Source organism: Pteropus medius, unplaced genomic scaffold (genome assembly GCF_902729225.1).
Source record: "Pteropus medius unplaced genomic scaffold, Ma_sr-lr_union100, whole genome shotgun sequence".
Lineage (NCBI taxonomy): Eukaryota > Metazoa > Chordata > Mammalia > Chiroptera > Pteropodidae > Pteropus > Pteropus medius.
Genome location: NW_024349797.1, coordinates 3454194 through 3474077, shown reverse-complemented (window position 1 = coordinate 3474077; position 19884 = coordinate 3454194). Strand labels below are relative to the sequence as shown.

The window sequence follows — 19884 nt, the reverse complement described above, 5'->3', positions numbered from 1 at the left end:
TACCTCCTGGCAAGGTCATACGAACTGGCTGCAGTAATACATCTAAAGTGCCCGGCAGGGGGTGGCCCCATAGTGTAGTGGTTAGCACGTCTGCTTTACACGCAGAAGGTCCTGGGTTTGCGCCCCAGGTGGAGCCACGGACCATGCCCTGGGTGCACCAGGCCCCGGGTACACCAGCGCCCCCCAGTGCGCCAGGCCCCGGGTGCACGCTGCACGCTTGTAGGAGGAGACACCCCGCCTTCAGAGATCCAGTTCTTAAGGGGAAACGGCAACATCCATAGGTCAGGGGTGGAAGTGGGATGGAGTGGGAGAGGGGAGAATTAAAGAGGGGAAAAAAAAATAAAGTGTCAGGCACACAAAACACTCAAATGTTATTGCTTATGAGGAAGATTGCAATTATGACTTCTGGCTACTCTTGGTCCTGTTGAGGAAGAAGCACCAAGGGCAGGGCCTCAGCACAACACAAGTCACCGATTCTGGGAGACAGCCCGTCCTCACAGACCAGGAGGCATCTATTCTGGAGGTAACGGGCTCGTCGGGCCCAAGCACAGGACCAGAGGAGCCACAGCCACAGCAGGCAGTGGTCCTGCAGTAATGACCACCAGGTCATTTGAGAGACCCTTATAAGTCTACATCTTCATTTCTCTCATGGCTTGAAAAATGCCAAAGGATTACAGCCTGAGGGTTTACCATGGCTGCCACAGCAGACAATGAGTTGACCAGGGCTCAGGGGGTCCACACCAAGCGTGCTGAGTGGTGGGGACCTGAGATGAGCAAGGAACCAAAAGGTATATTAATGACCTATTCTCAGTTCCCATCCATCCCAGGCCTCGTTCATGATTTGAGAAGCAATCTAAAGTCACTTTTGTCCTTGACATGACACTTCATCATCAACAACTAGTCATCTAGCTCCAGTGATGGAGAGAGAACTCACAATAGAAGGTCTGCCTCTTTGTAGCTGGGTGAATTTTCATCTTTATAAACCTCAGTTTGCATAGTAATACAGTGGAGCTAAAAACACCTAACCGCCTATGTCATAAAGCTGTAATGGCAAATAAGACGACATGCATGAACTGTCACATGCCAAGTAAATGGCAGTTATTGAGTATCATACTGAGCCGTCCTCACTCTTCTGAGTCAGGTACTCAGTTGTGCAGGTCAGGGTGTGGCTAAGTCATCCACACTTCCCTCCTGGGACAGGCACACATTTGCCCGGATCACTGGTTCACTGCATGATCATGGCATAGCCTGGAACTCTATCTAGTCCTCTCAGAAACCAAATCTATAATCATGGCCTCGTAGGCTTCCTATTCTAATCAGGTGAGACATTCAACCACAGAGATAACCACATCATCAGCTTGCAACAGGTAGAGAGTCACGGGCCTTTGGAGGCAGAGTTCATACACCAGCTCTGCCCTTGCTAGCTGGGCGACCTTGGATAAGTCACTTACCCTCTCTCAGCCTCAATTTAGTTGTTGGTCAAATGGGGGTAACGATGCCTACTTCATGCTATTGGGAGATGTAAATGAGACTACATATGCTTGTCACACAGTAAGTCAATAAAGGGTGTTTGCAAGTTTGTCTCTACCTCACTGGGCCTCTAATTCCTCATTTGTAAATTGAGGACAATTGCTGCTCCCTGGCACGGCTGTTGTGAAGATGAACTGAGACCATATATAGATCAAGCACAGGATTTAGCTCATGACCAGAAGCTCCATGAGCACAGGGCACAGGTTTGTTTTATTCCACAGTGACAACTCAGTCAGTGCCTTATAGCATGCCTGGCACACACGTGGAGACACTCAGCAAACGTGTGGAGTGACTAAACGAAGTAAGGACTGCAGATTTCTTTAACTTCTCCGAGCCTTGACTTCCTCATCTGTAAAATGGGCAGATAAACACTGACCTGGGAGGGCTGCTGTGAAAGTCTACAGCAGATGCTCCGGACATTCCCGGACATCACACACGAGAGGCGCACTTACACCTCATCCCCTAGGTAGACACCACAAGAGACAGCTGTGTAAGTAAGAGTAACGTTTACTGAGCGATACAGGACTGAGTACTATGAAGGGTTTACCAGGATGGAAATGCACCCCACCCCCACCCGGCCACCCCCAACACCCAGAGACTACAGTACTTAGGAGTTACACACAACGGCCATAACTGCTAGATATCTGTTCGTAACAAACAAACCATAGCATATTTATACTGTATCACATCGAGTGATTATAGAAATCCATATATATATTGCTTGTATAAAATCTTTTTTTTTGTAAAAAATATTAAAAAAAAAAAAAAAAAGGAAAGTATAAAAAACATGTGCAGTTGAAAGCCCTGCCAGGACAGCCAGTCTGTAAACATTCAGTGAGTATGTGCTTTGGAAGGGCGCCCGCGCCTCGTGCCCACAGCAACTCCAGCTAGGCCGGCGAGGGTGCGCCCCGGCTGCCGCTCCCGGGCAGGACCGCGCTGGACCGGGGTGGGTGGGTGCCTCAGGCCCCGCATCGTGCCCCTCTCCAGCCTCGATTCGGGGTCAGGGGTCAGGGGTCAGGGCTGGGGGCAGGCAGGTTGCAGTTTCACTCGGAGTTCCATCCTCAGCCACATTTTGGTTGCAACTCATGGCTTTTCCTGGCTGCTCGGAGGTCCCTTGGGTGGGTGCCCTGGCAGAGAGGCCGGAGAAGTGCCCGTGGCTGCCTGGTTGGGCGTCTCTCCGGCCCAGAGCCTCTGTCCTGCCTCCTTCAAGCCTGGCCCCAGGCAGGACGGCCCCACCCGCGGGGCTACTTTGGTCTCAGCGCTTGGTCCTGGGTTTCATCAGCCTGTTCTTCCCCTGGTGTGGCTGATGTGAATTTCACAAAAAAAGCCCGGCCGATGCTGGCTGTGCTGAGCCTCATTGAAAAGTTTTTGATGCAGCAAGGAAGGGCCCTCTGGGACCCTCCTCCTCCTCCCTCTTTCATTATCTCTTCCTCTTCCTCTTCTTCCTCCTCCTCCTCCTCCTCCCAGCCCATGGTCACTTCTTCTCCAGCTGCTCCAGCAGTGGGTTGCCTTCTGACTCGGGAGTCTTGACACTGTCGGTTCTGACGATGCAGGTGGGGCGATGCCGGTTCAGCATCAGGATGAGCTGCTGCCGCTCCTGTTTCAGCTCCTCGATCTGGGTTTTCAGCTCTGCGTTCATGAGTTCCAGCCGCTCAGATTCCTGTGCAAAAACAGAGAGATGTGGCTTTTAAGCAATGGGGAGAGGCTCTGCCTTTGGGTAGGTACAAAGCCAGCATTTGCCTGTTTCCTGTCAGCCAGGCTCCCCCTGCAGGAAGAACAGAACCTGCTCCTGATTCCCCCCACCCCAGGGTAACTGACTTTCTGCAGGCAGTGTCCTTCACACCTGTGACACTGGCCTGTGTCACCAATAGAATAAACCCAAATCATACCCTGGGGCCAGCCCAGATTATGTCCCAACTCTCTCCTCTCGCTCACTCCACTCCAGCCACAGTGGCTTCCTTGCTGTTGCTCAAATGTGCCAAACACTCTCCTGCTTTAGGGCCTTGCATAAGAAACAAAGGGTAGAAGAAGAATGGAAGCCAAGTGGATCCAGAGCAGGCACGTAGAGGGTCCACAGAGGGGTTAGAGGTGGCCCCTGGGTGGCAGAGCAATGGAAAGCGCTTTGAAGTGTGACAATGCATGTTGGGGATATTTTGGCTTGTGGGATGAGCAAGCCCAGTGTGGTCGTGCAATCCCTTCTAAAACGTGCTTTCTGATTACTAGCCTATAATTGTTTAAACAGCCTTTTCCTTATTCCCTGTTATCTAGAAGCTTTGCCCTTAGGGAGGCAATAACAGTCATCCTTCTGGATCCAAAATGAGGTTTCAAATAGGCCTCAGGAGAGATTTCCAATAAATTTCCAGCTCAGTTGGAGAGGCTCCAGGGAAAGGAAAGAATGTTGGTTTGATTTTGGGGGGGTTACATGTTCATAGTGTGAGTAGTCATGAGAGGGTCAAAATAGTAAAACAGAAATGCTCCTCAATGATTTTTCTTGGCTTGTGTCTAAAAACCTATAATTAGTTTGACAGTTGAAATATATTCAAGGGCCAGCAACATTTTAGCCCAGTGGTTCTCAACTAGGTGCACTTTTTGCCTCCCAGGAGACATTCAACAATATCTGGAGACGTTTCTGGTTGTCACAACTGTAAAGGGGGCTGCTACTGGCATCTTGTGGCTGGAAGCCAGGGATGCTCATAAACACCCTGCAATGCCCAGGAAGGCCCCACAACAAGAACTATCTTGTTCAAAATGTCAACAGGGCCGAGGTTGAGCAACCTGCATCAGGCAGAGAACAAGTTGCGGTTGCAACTGTGTGTGTGACAATGGGCTGTGTGGCCGTAGCTCGGGTGCTTGAGCTTGCCCTTCCACCTGGTGGAGCCCGGGCACCTCTCTCTGGGTCTCACAAGCCCTTGGTAGGAACAACACACTCCCTAAGCTGCTGTCTTCCTCACACCAGCCGGTCTGGCTAAATTGTTCCTTGTGCTTGTCCCTGAGGAGACAGCGCCAGTGCCTGGGGACCTCGGAACTGCTGAGATGTGCAGTCCTCATGACCAGATGCTGAGAGAGAACAGCCTCAACAAAAAAGAAAAAAAAAATTGCTTCGGGGGAAAATATTAAAAACCAGCTATGGCCATTTTTCATCAGGATGATGAAAGTTCATCAGGATGAGGCAGATGCGGAGACTAGCCTGGTCCACTGTTCTCAGAATTCCAAGGAAAGTCCATCTCTGAGGGCCAGGAAAGACCCCATGCAAAACCATGAGTCTATGATCGGTCAGTCTAGGGTAGTTAGGTGCTAATCTTAGCTGCTGGCTCACTGGGTCTAATGAGCTGGTGACCATGGGACTTTCTCACAAACCCTCTGACCATCCCGCTCTTCCCAGCCTCTGAGCCTCTGCTTCTAGGAGTTTCAGTTCAATTTACCCATCCGTGTTTGCTGAGGACCTGCTGTGTACAATGAAGGCTCTGGGGAAAATTCGGACGGGTCTTTTGGACTCAGAAGGCCACATCAGGCTTCTTTCCAAAGTGGAACTCTATTTTAAGTGCATAGGATAACTTAAAAAAAAAAAAAAAAAAGAGTCCAAAAATCTTAATACATAAAGACCCATGAGCTCCCAACATGACTTGTAGGGCTTCTACTCTGAGGGCAGGATCCATATAGCAGGGCAGAGCTTACAATGTACCCATTAGCCAGGCAGGGTCTGGACAACCTTTGGAGGGGGCTAACTGGCCGGGTATGACCTTGGATTTGAAAAATGGGTTGACTCTAGTTGAACAGAAGTCAGTAGGGGTGAGGGACTTCAGGAAGTGGGTGAAAAGGGACACAGACATGGGAAAGCTTAAGATATGTTTAGGAGATAAAATCCTCCACTGTGACCACAGATCACTTTAGGATGTAGTGGAGTCGAAAGCTGGGAAGGTGGGTATAGATCCAGACTGAGAAAAGCTTTAGGGTTTTGAATCAGAGTCTAGAGCAAGTTTCTTAACTTCTCTGAGCCTCAGTTATCTCATCTGTAAAAAGATGATGATCCTGGGGATTAAATGAACTTGACGAGAAAGGCACTTTGTAAACCAAAGGGTTAGGGAGGCTTAAGGAATTTTTCTTTAAGCTATGAGCAAGAGAATATGAAGAAAGAGAAGGAGAAGAGGGTGAGGACATGTCAAAGAAAGCTTAGCAGGTCTTGATGACTGCCTGGATTTGGAGAACGGGAGAGAGGGAGGAGAGCTGCCTGTGGAGGTGGGGAGCGGCTCTGGGGAGTGGTGCAGAAGAACAAAGAAGGGGTTCAGTTGTAGGAACAGTGAGAGGAAGTTAAAACTGGACATGCAAGAGGCAGAGTCCAACACGCAGCATTCAGTACTATGCACAGATCCACCTCCTTGAAATGACTGCTTGTCAAACCAACCTTATATGTGAGCATCTGGATCACACAGAACGACCAAGAAGGTGCGTGGCAACTTTCTCCACACGTGTATTCATCATAGGAATGCCCATTGCATTCTGTTGGCTTTAAAATGTTAGAGTAGATAACAGAATACCATTTGGCTATCAGAATGTAACTAACTACTTTTTAGTTTTATTGGTCGGTGCTACATATTTATTTATTGTTCCAGTTGAGTTCAGAAGATTCTTTTTAAAACCATGATTGTAGAAGTGGTTTGTGGTTCTGTAACAGCAATTACCTGATCTGTTTTCCTAACCAATTAAGGACCGTGGGCTAGGATCTTTACATGTTAATTATGAAGTGAATAACTCTGCTTGCATTTTTTATCGTTTTGCCTTCTGATGAATATTTATTGCCCTAGAGAAAATGAAACCATTTGTTGTTTTAGCCTAGAATTAGTGCACATGATGTTTCGGTCTCCTCCACTGTGGTCAGCAATAGAAAAAATACAGAGTGAGGGGCTGGGTGTCCTGGCTTTTCATACTGGCTGTGTGACTTTGGCCAAGTTACTCCCCTTCTCTGGGCCTCAGTTTCCTCCCAGAAAATATAATGATTGGCCCAGAGGATTTTAAGCATTAAAATTTTTGGACTTTTTTTAAAAGTTATCTTACGTACTTAAAATAAGAGTTTCACTTCCCAACTCTTTTTGTAAAGAAGAAGCCTGATGTGGACTTCTAAGCCCAAAAGACCGGTCTGAATTAAAATCCTGACCCTGCCACTTGCTGGCTATACTGCTATGAACAAAATTCCCAATTTCCTTGAGCCAGGGCAACCTGAATAACATGCTGGGCAGAAGAGGAAGCTCTGGATTTTAGTCCTAACTTGACTGTTGTGTGACTTTAAGCAAACTTTCATCCCTCTTAGTCCCAGAGTACTCATCAGTGGAATGGAGCTACTTTGCATCCTCCCAGAGTCACTGCGACCATGAAGGAGAGAGTGGCTATGAAGAGCGCAGAGCACCATGGGAGTGTGAGATGGTTACTGCTACCAGCACCCAGAAAACTTAGGCACCGCAGCTGCAGAGGCTGGCGTTACAGGAGGGAGAAGCCTAGGGGCTGCTACTCCTGATTGCAGACAGAGGGGGCATTGGGGTTACCCTGGGGCCTGCAGAGTGAGGATCTGACTCACCAAAGGCCTGCCTCCTGCCTCTGCCTCCTTCAGGACCTCGGCCGGTCCAGGCAGGAGAACTCTGAGATGTTATAGGAATCTCCCAGGGTGGGTCTGGGTATCCAGGGGTCAAGGATGAGAGAGCAACTTTTTACATATATGTGTGTAAGCGAGTTTATATACATGTGTACACACATACACACCTTTGTAACTCTGAGCCCTGTAAATATTTACCTCTTAAAAAATAAATTCCAAGAGAAGCTCTCAGGTCTGTGGACACTGACGGTCAACACAGCCACCTGAAATTTGTCCCCTAAACCTCACACCCAACCTCAGCTCCAAGGCCAAAGGGGAGGCAGGGAGCATGGGGCAGAGGGGTAGGACTGAGCTTGGGCCCAGAAAGACCTGTCCAAACCTCCTTCCTGGACTCCGAGGCCACACACTGCTCCTCACGCTCACCACTGCCTTCTCTCACCGGGACGACACCACAGCCCGTAACTGATCTTCCCACTCCATTCTCAGCTGCCCCAATCCGTGCCCCATGCTGCAGCCAGACAGATCTTTCTAAGGTGTGTCTCTCTTGTTCTGAAACCCATCCATGGCTCTCCATGACCATATGATTCATCATCCTAATGGGGACACTTGTGAGAGTGAAAGAAGGTGCTATTAATAATTAGGCCAGGACAATAGGCAGACATTGGGATTGCCCCAGACAACCCAGTATAGAGGGTCACCTGACACATCGAGACTCGGGGGCCTGCCTGCCTCTCCATTCTCCCGCCTGTGCTCTAAACAACAGCCATTCTTTTCAATTCCTTAATCACATTCTTAAACACCTCTTGCCTCTGGCCTATACTTGTACTTTTCCTGATGACCCCCTGCATCCCTGTCCTTCATTTCGGCCAGCTCCCACTCTTCTTTTATGTCTCAGTAAGCAGTCTTTCTTCAGCCTCGACCAGGCTAAGGCCCCTCCGAACGTTCTCACAGCTCGGTGGGCAACACTCAGCATAAGTTACTGCTCTTCATTTCCCGTCTGCTGTCCCACTGCAGACACCGCTTGCCTGTCCACTGTGCAGTGGGCACTCACTAAACACTTACTGGATGGGTGGATGGATAGATGGATAGATAGATGAATCAGCAAAGGAATAAACGAATTCCAGCTCCACTGCTTATTAGCAGTGTGACTTACCATGGGCAAGTAACTTGATCTCTCTGAGCTACAGGTCAGTATCTAAAATGGGGATAATCAATATTTATTTCACAGGAATGTTATGAGATTAAACGAGACACGTAAAATGCCTGGCACACAGTAGGTGCTCAGCAAGTGTCACAGGAATATGAAGAGCAGCTAGTGCCGTTCATTCGGCACTGACTGTTTACTGTACTAGTGTGTTATTGATTCACATTCACTTGGCATATCTTGCCTGCTAACTGGCTGACAAGCCCTTGAAGGCAGGGATCTGATGTGAGACTGCTCTGTTGCCTGCTGTGCCTCACCCAGCTCTGTGGGCACTTACGGCTGGAAACGAATATATGAAACTCCATCCATTTAAAGGCCCACGTGAGACCTGTGTCTTAGAAACTTCTTGAAGACTTTCAGCCCAGTGTTGGTCCACCATTTCTTGCAAAGGGGCTCCTAGATCTAGGGGCCTAACCCACCTAGATGCTCACAGCCTGGCGGACATACAACCCCATGCCGATTTACATCCACGACTCCAGATTTGCTCTCTGCTTGTTGGAAGCATGAGAAGGGACCCATAGATCCCCCAGTGTCAGCGAAAACTAAGGCCAACACAGCCTCATCCCTCCAGCTCCCTTTGAAGGGATCATCTCTGCTCCTTCTTCTGTGTCCTCCAGTGTACCTAACACAGTGCTGGGGACTTAGTATATGCTTAAGAATGAACAAACAAATAAATGAACGAATGAACAAACGAGTGAATTAATTATGGCCAGTATAGCGGAGTGTTAAGAACAAATGCTTTGAAGTTAGCTTCAGGCTCGAATCTCAGTTCTACTACTTAGTTACTGAGGGACCTGGGCAAGTTACTGAATCTTGCCATGCCTTGGTTTTCCCATCGGTGGAAGGAGAATCATGAAGGCACCTACTTCATAGTTATTCTGCCAGTAAAATGAGATCATATACACACAGCTCTTAGCACAGTTCTCAACTTTAAAAATGTTAACTGTTGTTAAGTGTTGTATACCATAGAACAGAGCCTGACCCATGATGTTATAACGTTATTATATTACTGTATTATTATGCATTGTAGTTATTATTTAGAAATGAAGAAGGGATTGGGGGTGGGAGCCTGGAGATACCAGCCTGGATTAATTAGCTTTCTGGTCATGTTCCTTCACTGCCACCTACCATTGTTGAGGAGCAGGGAAGCCCTAAGAGATGGGACTCAGCGGAGAAAAAACTCAAACCTGCTTGGCACGTTCCAAATGAAAGGGCAAGGACCTGCTCTGAGGGCTACCAAGAAAAACAACCCTCTGCTGGCCTTTGCTTCACAGCTGACTTCTGGTCCCCACAGGCAGGAACAAAATGCTCTGGGGTCACCTTCAATGAGGCTGAGGGCAGCCAGCCGGGAGGCAAGGCTGGAAGAGCCTCCGGCAGCTAAGGAAGGAGCTTTCCTCTGTCCAGGTGCTGCGTCCACTGCTCACCTGCATGGCATTATCTCCTACTTTATTAGCACTCACCCTAGACAACTTTGGCAGTCATCAGGGTACCAAAATCGGTAGTACCGACCCTGGGGCCATCTGGGTCAATCAGCACCAAGGCTCTAACCTCAGTAGAAGGAACTTGGCTCCTCTCACCTTCTCTGGCCTCCCAGGGATCAGAGCGGGCAGGACCTGCTGCAGGTTGCCCTAGGTTATCTTCGTTCGGGAAAGTGCAGAGAAGAACAGGGGTGGGTCAGGGCTGCTTGGGCAGATGCTGGCAGGTACACTTTGAGCCCACAGGCTTTGATGACGTCTCCCAGTCCACGCATGCACAAGCCCACTCCCTGCGCGGTCAGCCGCCCTGCTTACCCGCTGCAGAAATTCTGTCCGCTCCTTCTTCTTGTTCCGGCATCGGGCCGCTGCGACTTTGTTCTTCTCCCGGCGCCTTTTCCTTCGCTCCTCTTCCTCATCTAGCTGTGAGGGCAGAGAGCCACCGATTACGCACTGAAGCAGACCTGGAGTACGGCTTCCCTCCTGACACACAGACAGACAGACGGATGGACAATCCCCCACCTAACCCACATCTCGGCAGTGAACGAGTTGTCCCTGTCTGCCAGCCCACTCGCCTCCCATCTGGTGAGATGGAAATGCTTCCCAGCCAGCCCAAGGATCCTCCGGGAGCAGGTGGGCACCCCCTGGGAGAGTTAGGGCCCCAGGGAGGGGGGCAGGGCTGCCCGGGTTCTGCCAGCACTCAGGAGGCCCGAGCCTGGAGAAGCTACTCACACAGAAGGGGCACCCAAAGGGCAGTACAGTCTCTTTTGCCCAGCCCAAGCCTTCCGGGCACTATTTTCCAGGCGAGCAATTCCCTGGCACTTCGTTTAAAACTGCCTTGGGTGTGGGCGCAGCTTTCGAATTCTGCAGCCACCCACTTTCGCCTCCCTAAGGTACCTTCGCCCTTCCTCTTGGTCCTTCTAAATGCTTAGCTCTATCTCCCTCTCTACTAAACAGTCACCCAACCTCCTCACCTGGCTTTGATTCTCTTCCCTGCCTGGCCTCTGCACGTCCTTTCCCCAAGATACCCGCCTGTATCCCAGCATCCGAGAGGCTCCCTGACGTGCCCTGCACACGACACAGGCAGAGGGGCCACCTTTGGGCTTGCTTCTCTCCAGGACTCATCAGGTAATGAACCGCAAATGAAAGAGGGCCCATGACATGGGACAGAGGAAACTCCCCGCCCACCAACACTGGTTTTTAATCAAAGCGGCAGTTATTGTTTCATTAATAACAACAACGAGAGCTGTTGCTTGTGGCCTCCTTTGCTAAATGCTTTAAACACAGGTCATGTAATCCTCACAATCAAAGCCTGATGAGGAAGATACTATTACTGTCCCATTTTACAGCTGGTAAGACTGAGCCTCAACAGTTCAACGTACCCAGGGCCACTGGTCTAGGAAACGGCAGAGTCAGGGTTCCGACTCAGATTTCTGACTTCAACTCTCTTGTTCTTGACTGCTAGCCCACACAGCCCCAGCCCATCAGGGTTACTTTAATGCGGTGCCTCCTGCTGTTCGTTACCTACGGGAGAAGCTAGAGGACACACATGACCAGCTGGGCTGGGGACAGCCTAGAGTGAGAAGCCACTAGAGAAGTCATTGGATTACCGTGGGCTTGCCAACTCTCTCACTTCTCGAGCCAATGGGGGTGATTCTGGCAGCCTGACTCCTGGAACAAGGTCTCAGGCGAAAGGACTTTGGGCCAGGAAAATAAACAGCCCCCCTCCGGGTACTCCCAGCATGCTCCAGGAGGTCAGGACCCAGGGCCTGGGCTGGAGACCAGCACCCACGGCCATCGTCACCGGCCTGGCAGAGCAGCACTTTCTCCTTCTCTGCCGCCTCTGAGCTTCTCCCTGACCCACTCCCACCCCGCCTGGGAGGCTGGCTAGAGAGGTGCCTTGTCAACACTGCCGCACCCAAGCACTTCCCAGCCCCTTGGCCTCCTTTGAAACAGAACCAGAAGTGACAGCTCCTCTGGCTGACCTGCAAATGGGAAAATAGAAACCTGGACAAAATTGATTCCGCCCAACCTCAACCTCACCCGCAACAAGGCAGAGGTAACCGTGACGACAGGCAGAGGGAAGGAACTGGAGGAAGTGGCAGGCAGTGCAATCTCCCCTCGGCCAAGAGGGTTTGCCCACAAACTGCCAAGGTGATGTGTGCAACCTGAGCACTGCCAGGCTCACAGAGCCTCGAGCCCCTGCCCAGGAGCACCTCGGGTTCTGGCAGAGCTGCTGTTTCCTAGGACACAACCTCTGTCCTCCAAGACCCAGCTCCCCACCCCACACCACCCTGGTGCAGAGCCTCATCCTACATAAAGTTGGGGACAGACAGAAGCTGCTCTAGCAGCAGATGCAAAGAGGCTCAACACTGTAAGTTTAAGGAATCAAATGGGCCAAGCTGATGGCTGGATACAGGGCTGCTCCACCTGCCCCTCCAGCCACATCAGTTCTCTCTTGCTATCACCCTCTAATCCAAACATCCCACCCTTCCCCAAGCCAGCCAAGCCCTTCTGAGATGACCATCCTTTCCCACTTGGTAAACTCTTACTCAACCTTCAAGAGCAAATGTCACCTCCTCCAGGAAGGCTCCTTGACTCCAAGATAGAATTAACTGCTTTTTCTGTGCTGCTACAGCACTTTTGAGTACCGCACTATAAGAGTCTCGATCAAATCCCACTATAATTCTGCTTATGTAGGCACCGGTCTTCCCTGCTGGGGACACCTGGCATAGAACATGGCACTTCGTAAGAGCTCAGCAAATGTTAGTCAAATGAATGGAACAAAGGGTTCTGGAGAAAGATGACACGGGCATGGATTCTATAATTATAAAAGTGATTTATTGCCTATGTTTACATTTGCATAACCTTTTCCCCAATGCTCATAAGGAGACTTCTCTGCTGGCCTCTTCTTTCTGTCTACGGGAGACCAGCAAAGCTTGGGGATTGGGTCCTGCCTTCCCTAGAAGCACGGCAGCCAGCCAGAGCCTAGTTTCAAGGTACGGGCCCCTGATGGCTACTGGAGGTCTGCATGAATCCTGAGCAGGCCCTGAAAAAATCCAGGGTGTGAACTGAAGCCTAAAGCCTCCAGTTCCACAGCCGCCACCAGCTTCTAAGCCCGTCTCCAGTCCTTTCCTGCACCCATGCCCCCAACTTATCTCCCAAAAAGAGAAGAAATAGCCCCAAAGCCCCGTCACCACACCTTCCCCACTGACACTGCTGCATCTCCCCCAAGTCCTCCTGCCGTTTATTTAAGGACCACCCAGAGGACTTGGAGAAAAATGCTGAGGCCCCACCAGAAGTATAGGGTCAGGCAGTACCCCACAGCCTTCTCTATCCCCACGGGCTAACTCTGGCTCCTTCTGCCCAGGCCTGCAGGGTCTGTACCCCCCAACTGGGACTGACTGAAAACGCCCCCTGTCCTCCTCCAGACCGTCTTTCATCCCAGAGTCAAGACTGCTACTCCTCCTTGATGCTCCCTGGATTCTCAAAGCATTTGGCCGCGAGTGGATGATACACAGCAGCAAGTGTTTTCACCACACTTGGTTCAGACATCTAAAAACAGAACCCCAAAATGAGAGATGACAATTTTTTTCTACAGATACAGCTGTAAGAACCAGTAGGCAGCTTAACACTCAATACATTTAAAGAACCATGAGGTGGGGCTGGGGGGAGAGGAGCATATCTTTTCCTGTTCTCAAACTTAGTTCTGGCTGTTTTCCCCAAGTTTCCAGGAAAGCCCAAGGCAAAGCTGTCTGTGTTCTGGCAGTGAGGGGTGTCCTGGGCCATACTTCACGTTGAAGGGACAGATTTGGGAACCCTGGCCACAGCTGACTGGACAGGGCGTGAATGGCTGACCCAAGCCGGGCTGTATTCACCTCCTGGAAATTTGAAATTGGACTGCTAGACTAGGGGACAACCAAATTCAGTCATGTGCCCAGAGAAGCAGGAAGAGCAGGGTGCTGATCAGTAGAGATGAGCAGAGACCAGAGATCATGTGCCAGACAGAAACAAACACTCAGCTTTAGGAGGGAGTCAGAGAGACAAAGAGAGTAAATGGGTGACAGGGAGAAAAGCTGGGCCTGGCCCAGGGTGAGGCAAGCGAGGTGCCCAAGATACACAATTAAGGAGGGGCTCACTCTGGGGCTCATGCCAAAAGCAGGGATGGCACACGAGAGTGAGGGCCCCCTTAAATGTTGTGCCCAGGGCATCTGGCTTGCCTCACATGAGATACAGACTAAAGGTAAAGACCAAGACAGGGAGGAAAGAGAGAAACACAAAGAGAGACAAAGAGAAAAAGGGAAAGACAGGCACAGAGAAAGCAGCAGAGCCACAGAGAGAGACACACACTCTGAGATGTGGACAGAGGGCAAAGACACAGATAGACTGAGTGGACAGACAGAAAGCACACACAGAGAGAAACTGTCTTGGTCCCCTGATTCCACTCCTGGAGAGGGCTGACTGTGCTTCCTGTCCTTGGGGTCCATGATGCATACCCCTGAATCCATCCTGAAAACTTCTCCTCCGGCCTGGAGGGAGTTTGAGAAGGTTTCTGCCTCTTGCCACTGAAAGATGCCCAGGATACCAAGGTGCCTCTCCCTTGTGAAGTCGGGTGATGCCAGGTGAAAATGGAGGAGCAGAAGGCAGTCCCCATGATTCAGGGGAGAATCACTGCTACCCAGGAGCCATGCTTCTAGAATAGTTGGGAAAGTGACAGAGCCTGGGTACAGAACAGCCCTTGAGCTCGTAGAGACAGGTCACCTTGGCAGGAATCAAATCCCCTACATTAGGGGTCCCAGCAGGTCAAATGGCCTCAGCAAACCATCCAGGATGGGTCCACAGATAAGGAAACTAGAGATATCAAGGCTGCACAGAAGGTCAGTGACAGCCTTTGGATCCAAGGGCCTGAGCACCTCCTGCTCCTTGAAGGATGGGTGGTCTGTGTGAGCACCCTCCAACACATGGTAACAGCCCCCCACCCTTCCAGCTCCATCCTGACAAGGACTGTAAGAAAGCAGCAGAAGCTTCTGGCTCTGAAGGTGATGACCATTTTATTTTCCCCTATTTGGGTCTTTTAAAATAAACACTATTTGCTGTACAAATAACACCGAACGTGTAGCATTAAATCTTCTTGGTTTCAAAGAGGGGCCTCATCTGCTCTGCTCCCACCTCACCCTCACCCGCGCCTGTGTTTCTCAGGCCCCGTCCGCTGGCCACGTGGCATCGCACTGTGGCAACGGTCACCCAGATGTGATTGTGAATTCTGACATTTCATAAGTCTTTCTAAAAATGTATCTTGTGGGACCCACAAAGTGATAGGATGAGAAAAAGCAATGATACTTTTTAACCCAAGGCAAGGAAAAGACAGAAACTATCACAAAGACAAAGCAATAGAGAAAAGAGCAATAAAGCAGGCAAAAAGCAGAAATAGAGGAGAGGGTGGATCAAAACCCCAGCGCTAACCAGGAAAGCAAAGGTCTGGAAGGCTTCTCTCATATTGGACTTGTAGGATGGGCACAGAGACCAGGCACCTGGGGCTCACGGCGTCAGGGGGGTCAGGATGGCAACACGGGCTCTGGGGTCTAAGAGGCCTGGATCTCTCAGCAGCTCTGCTACAGACTACGTGCTCCTGGCAAGTCACTCGGCCTCTCTGAGCCTCCATTCCTTTCCCATACCTGGAAGGCACTGAGCCCTGCCGCAAAGGTTTATAATGAGGACTAAGTCCCAGCCCAGAGCTTGGGACACAGGAAGGGTTCAGTAAATGCCAGCTCTCGCCTGCCTTCTCAGGTGAGACAGGAAGGCAGAAATAATGCTGTCCAAGGCACACCCAGCCTCAGCACCCATGGGCAGAACTCGGCATAAAAGGAGACCTGGACGAGGTGGGGGGCAGTGTGGAGGTGCTTCAGGGCATGCGTGAGCTGTTGGTAAGCAGGCTTGAAGTAAGAGCCTTGGCCAGGCCCAGAGGGGCCCTCCCCCACTGCAAGGAAGAGCCAGATTTCAACACCAGGGACCCATGAGCACCCTGGGAAGTAAACACCCAAATACCAAACATACCAGACATTCCCCCATATAAACAGGCCCACACTGAGCCAGGGGCTGCGGTCCCTCCCTACTCCCCTGCCCCCTCCACACACCAACAAAAAAGTAGGGCAGTCCAGGGACAAGACCTCACTGGGCAGGCCAGCCCCTTGCCTCTTCTCACCCTTGCAGGGAAGAATTAGGAAACCCTGAGGCCCTTGTCCAACACCCTTGCCGACTTGCAGCCCACAGGGGCCAGGCCCTTCCACCAGCATCTCCCCTGGGGCTCAGCTGTTGGAAACTCTCTGACCTCCTCTCTCTACCATCTTCTCTGGCCAGGCTCTTCCCCTCCAAACTGTCAAGGTCTGGACCTCAGCTGTGAAATATTGGACAGTTTATGTGAACAATGGACAAGGCTATAAGAGAAAGTTCAACACAAATGGTCCATCTATGTCTGCAGCTGCAAACTCAAGTCACCTCCAGAGGCCGAGAAAGTAAGCCTGAGTGAAGGAGGAAGTCTGGATGGGGCTGTGGCCCCCAGAGGGGGCACCCCAACCAGCCTCACCTCAATGCAAGTTCAGTGTTGCCAAATCTTCCAAGTTTTCAAGAATATCTGAAAATATGGATTTTTAAGTAAAATCTCCCAATTTTTAATGTTGGCAATGAAATTCCATCTTGAAAAGAGTACCGTGAGCCAAACAAAACACAGCCATGGGCTGCACTGGCCCACGGACTAATTTATGACCCCTGGCAGGTGACAGACCCTGGCAGAGTTGGTCATTAGACACCTGGTTCTAGTCACCACATGCCTTACTCGGATGCCCTACTCCGTGACCTTGGGCCGATCAGTTCATCTCTCTCGTCTTGGGGCTCATCGTTAATAAATACAATAGCTCCCACTTTCTGCTAATTCAAACATCTCTGCAGGTGGCTATTAGGTGAAGTGTCTGGCCTCGGTCACCAGATGGGAAAAGACGTGGATTCCACGCTATTACATTATGCTGCCTTCCAAACAATGGGCTGGACTAAAATCTTCCCAAAGCCCCACGTAGGTCTGCCGTCTTTGGGTTTTTACTCGTCCAATCTTCGGGGCCAGTGTTGGCTTGACTAAGGGGAGATGGAGGTGAGTGTGAGAGGGACATCTTCCCCCCTTTTAAGAAGTTTCAATGGGAAGGCACACAGGCCAGTTCCTAGACTTTACAGATGAGGAAACTGAGGCCCAAGGAAGGAAGCAGATTGCTCCAAGTCTCACACTTGAGGGCAGAACCTGAGTCCTCAAGACCGAGTCCAAAGGACACTACTGAGTTGGGCCCCCTGGGCCTCTGGCTCTGCCCCGACTGTGCATCGCTCCCGTTCTGGACTTCTCTGTGCCCTGGATAGACACAGACACGGACCTCGTTTGTCCTCCTCTTACTTCTCTAACCTCTCCTTTCTGTCTCTTGCCAGGGACCCTCGTCCTGCCCCTATCAGGCACCCCTCCTTGGCCTGCTGCTTTTTTCACTCTCTACACACCATCTATGGATCATCGTTTTCATCTGCTCATGTGGTTTCAACTACCACCTACACACTAATGTCAACCAAATCTTTATTTTCAAGCCGAACCATCCAACTGCCAGCTGGGCATTCAATCTGGCTGTCTCTCAAACCTTCAAAGTCTTTATCTTCAGTTGGTACTCCATCTCTATTCTCTACCCTAGCTGGCATCACCACCCATCCACCCATTCGCTAGAGTTAAAAACTCGAGGCCTATCCCTTACCTGTCTCTCTCCTTACCTCCAATTTTGACCATACAGGCCATCCAATTCTACATCCTAAATCTTCCTTAGATTTGCTCCCAACCCTCCATCCCCATTGCCACTTTCCAGGCTCACTTGTCCTCTTCCCCCACTCCTCTCTCTCTCTACCCACCTCAAGAGTCCTCCTGACTTGCATGACCATATTCCATCCCAGCCAACAGAGGGATCTTCCTAAAATGCAAATCTAATCCAGTTATTGGCCTTTGGGAGGCTTTTCATTACCCTCAAGCCCAAGCTCCTTAATATGTCAAGCAAGGTTCCCCATGACTTGGCCCCACTTGAGCCTCTATATATCCTATGCTTCCCTAGCCTCATGCCTTTGCCCCTGCTGTCCCCTGGCTTACATTCAGCTCAAGTATCACCACCTGCAGGAAGTCCTCCTTGATTCTCATCCCTTCCCTCTGATCCAGGCTCTTGCAGCACTCTGAGCTTATCCTGGCCCCTACTATACTATATTCTATCCTCAGTTCCTGCCTCCTCCACTAAAATGGGAGTTCCGTGAGGACAAAATCTGTGTCTTGTTGACTTTTTGTGTACCCAGCACCTTGCCAAATTTATGGCCATCAGTAGCACTCAATAATAATTGTTTGCTAAGTGGAGGCCTGACCCACAGAGCTGGTGACCTGAACAAAGAACCCAGTCCTGCTTCCTGGTCCCGTACCCTTTTCACTTTACTCCAAATGCCCCCAATGACAGACTATAATCAAACACATTCGTACTGGACACCATGCTGGACAGACTATAAGCAAACGCACACGCTGGACACCATGCTCACTCAAAGTGTCAAAACAGCCCAGCCAACCACCAGGTGAGGGCTCTAAACAAGAGCTGGCAGAGGTAACGGCTCCACCTGCCAAGATGATTCACTTAGCTCCCCTGGCTGGGGGCACAGGTGGATAAGCAATTGCTCAGTGCACTTGGCATTTACAGGAAGCAGTGGGGAGTAGTGGGGCTGTAAGCTAAGCTCCATTCTGAGGTTCTGGAACTAGGGATCTGCAGCAGGGATCCTAGATCCCTGGCCAGGGAACTCAAGTTCAGAGGAAAAGAGTGAGTCTGCCAGATCCCTGGGTCAGATCATGACAGGACCAACCAGAACACACTGCTTTCTGAAAAGAGGCAGGGAATGCCTTCTTTATGAACTGAAAGCCTGACTCTGTTATCATGGTTGGGCATCAGTGCCCACAGGAGAATCCACCCCCAACGACTTCTCAGCCCACTCACGTCTCAGCAGGATGAAGCACTGACCTTGACCCGCCCAACCCCCCATCCTCAATAAAAAATCTTCTTCTGAGTTAAGAGAACCCATAAAACAATAGGCCGCTGAGACATGGGGCTGGTTTATATGACGAGAAGAGGGAAAGGCCATTCTCTCCGAAAGCACTGGAGAACGGCCCATTTCCACTGCTAAGAAAAGACAGCGGTGTATTTGGAGCAAAGCCTGAAAAAGCCGGCTAGGCAGGGTGACACCCATTTGCGGACGGTCCTGCTAAGAAAAGAGCAAACACTGTTACTACAAAAGTGAGGCGCAGAGGCCAAGAGACATAGGAAAAATCGCCTTGGCATGGGCAGAAAATCCGACATTGAAGAGAAAAAGGGACCGTGATTGCCTGGGAATTCTTTTGCTGGAGAAGGGCTCTTTGAAGAATGATGGCTGTTTTTTGCTGAAATATATCTATTTCAGGCCCATTTAGTATTTATGGTTTTGTTGAGGTTTGGTTTCCCATTAGGTAATCAATCAATTTTCTTGTCTGGTTGACAACCGCTTTAAAAGGTGAAAAAAGGAAAGAAACAGTGGCCCCAGCAAGATTCTCCCACTCCCAAAAGACAGGTAAGGAGCAGAATATATCTGGCTTCGGAGGAAAAAAACATGTTTTCTTCTCAAAGAGTTAATAATACAGTTGAAACTGAGTCTTTAACAACAAGCAGTGTAATATGCCTTGATTACACTGAGGGAAAAAAACAGACAAGATTATCTGCAAAACGACTATTTACGATTTAATGAAAATGCAGTTGTTGCAAAGAATACCTATGAAAAGGGCTGTTCTGAAAATCTTCAGTTGGTCAGAATAGAAGAACATTTCAAGTACCACCATTGTATTGAAGCCTTGGAAGTCATTTGTCTTTCATCATGAAGGTGAAAAACAACGTCCTTGGCTTAATTATTCTCCACCAACGCAGTTCCGTTTAATCTGTATGCAGGCAGTGCAGCTAAAATACGGATTTCAGCCAATTCCTTTCAGGCAGAAGTCACAGATAACAGACAAATCGCTGAGCAGAATA

At 50.1% G+C, this 19884-nt stretch overlaps 1 protein-coding gene across 1 annotated transcript in view; it reads right to left on the bottom strand.

The window, feature by feature from the left end:
* Nucleotides 1-2019: 2019 nt before the first annotated feature.
* JDP2 (Jun dimerization protein 2) overlaps nt 2020-19884 on the bottom strand; it is a 37836-nt gene continuing 19971 nt past the window's right edge. Inside the window, exons 3-4 of the mRNA XM_039883834.1 lie at nt 10109-10213; nt 2020-3190 (exon numbers count right to left, since the gene is read on the bottom strand). Of these exons, the coding sequence (XP_039739768.1) occupies nt 3005-3190; nt 10109-10213 (291 nt within the window). The 3' untranslated portion in view covers nt 2020-3004. The remainder of the gene's footprint in view (nt 3191-10108; nt 10214-19884) is intronic.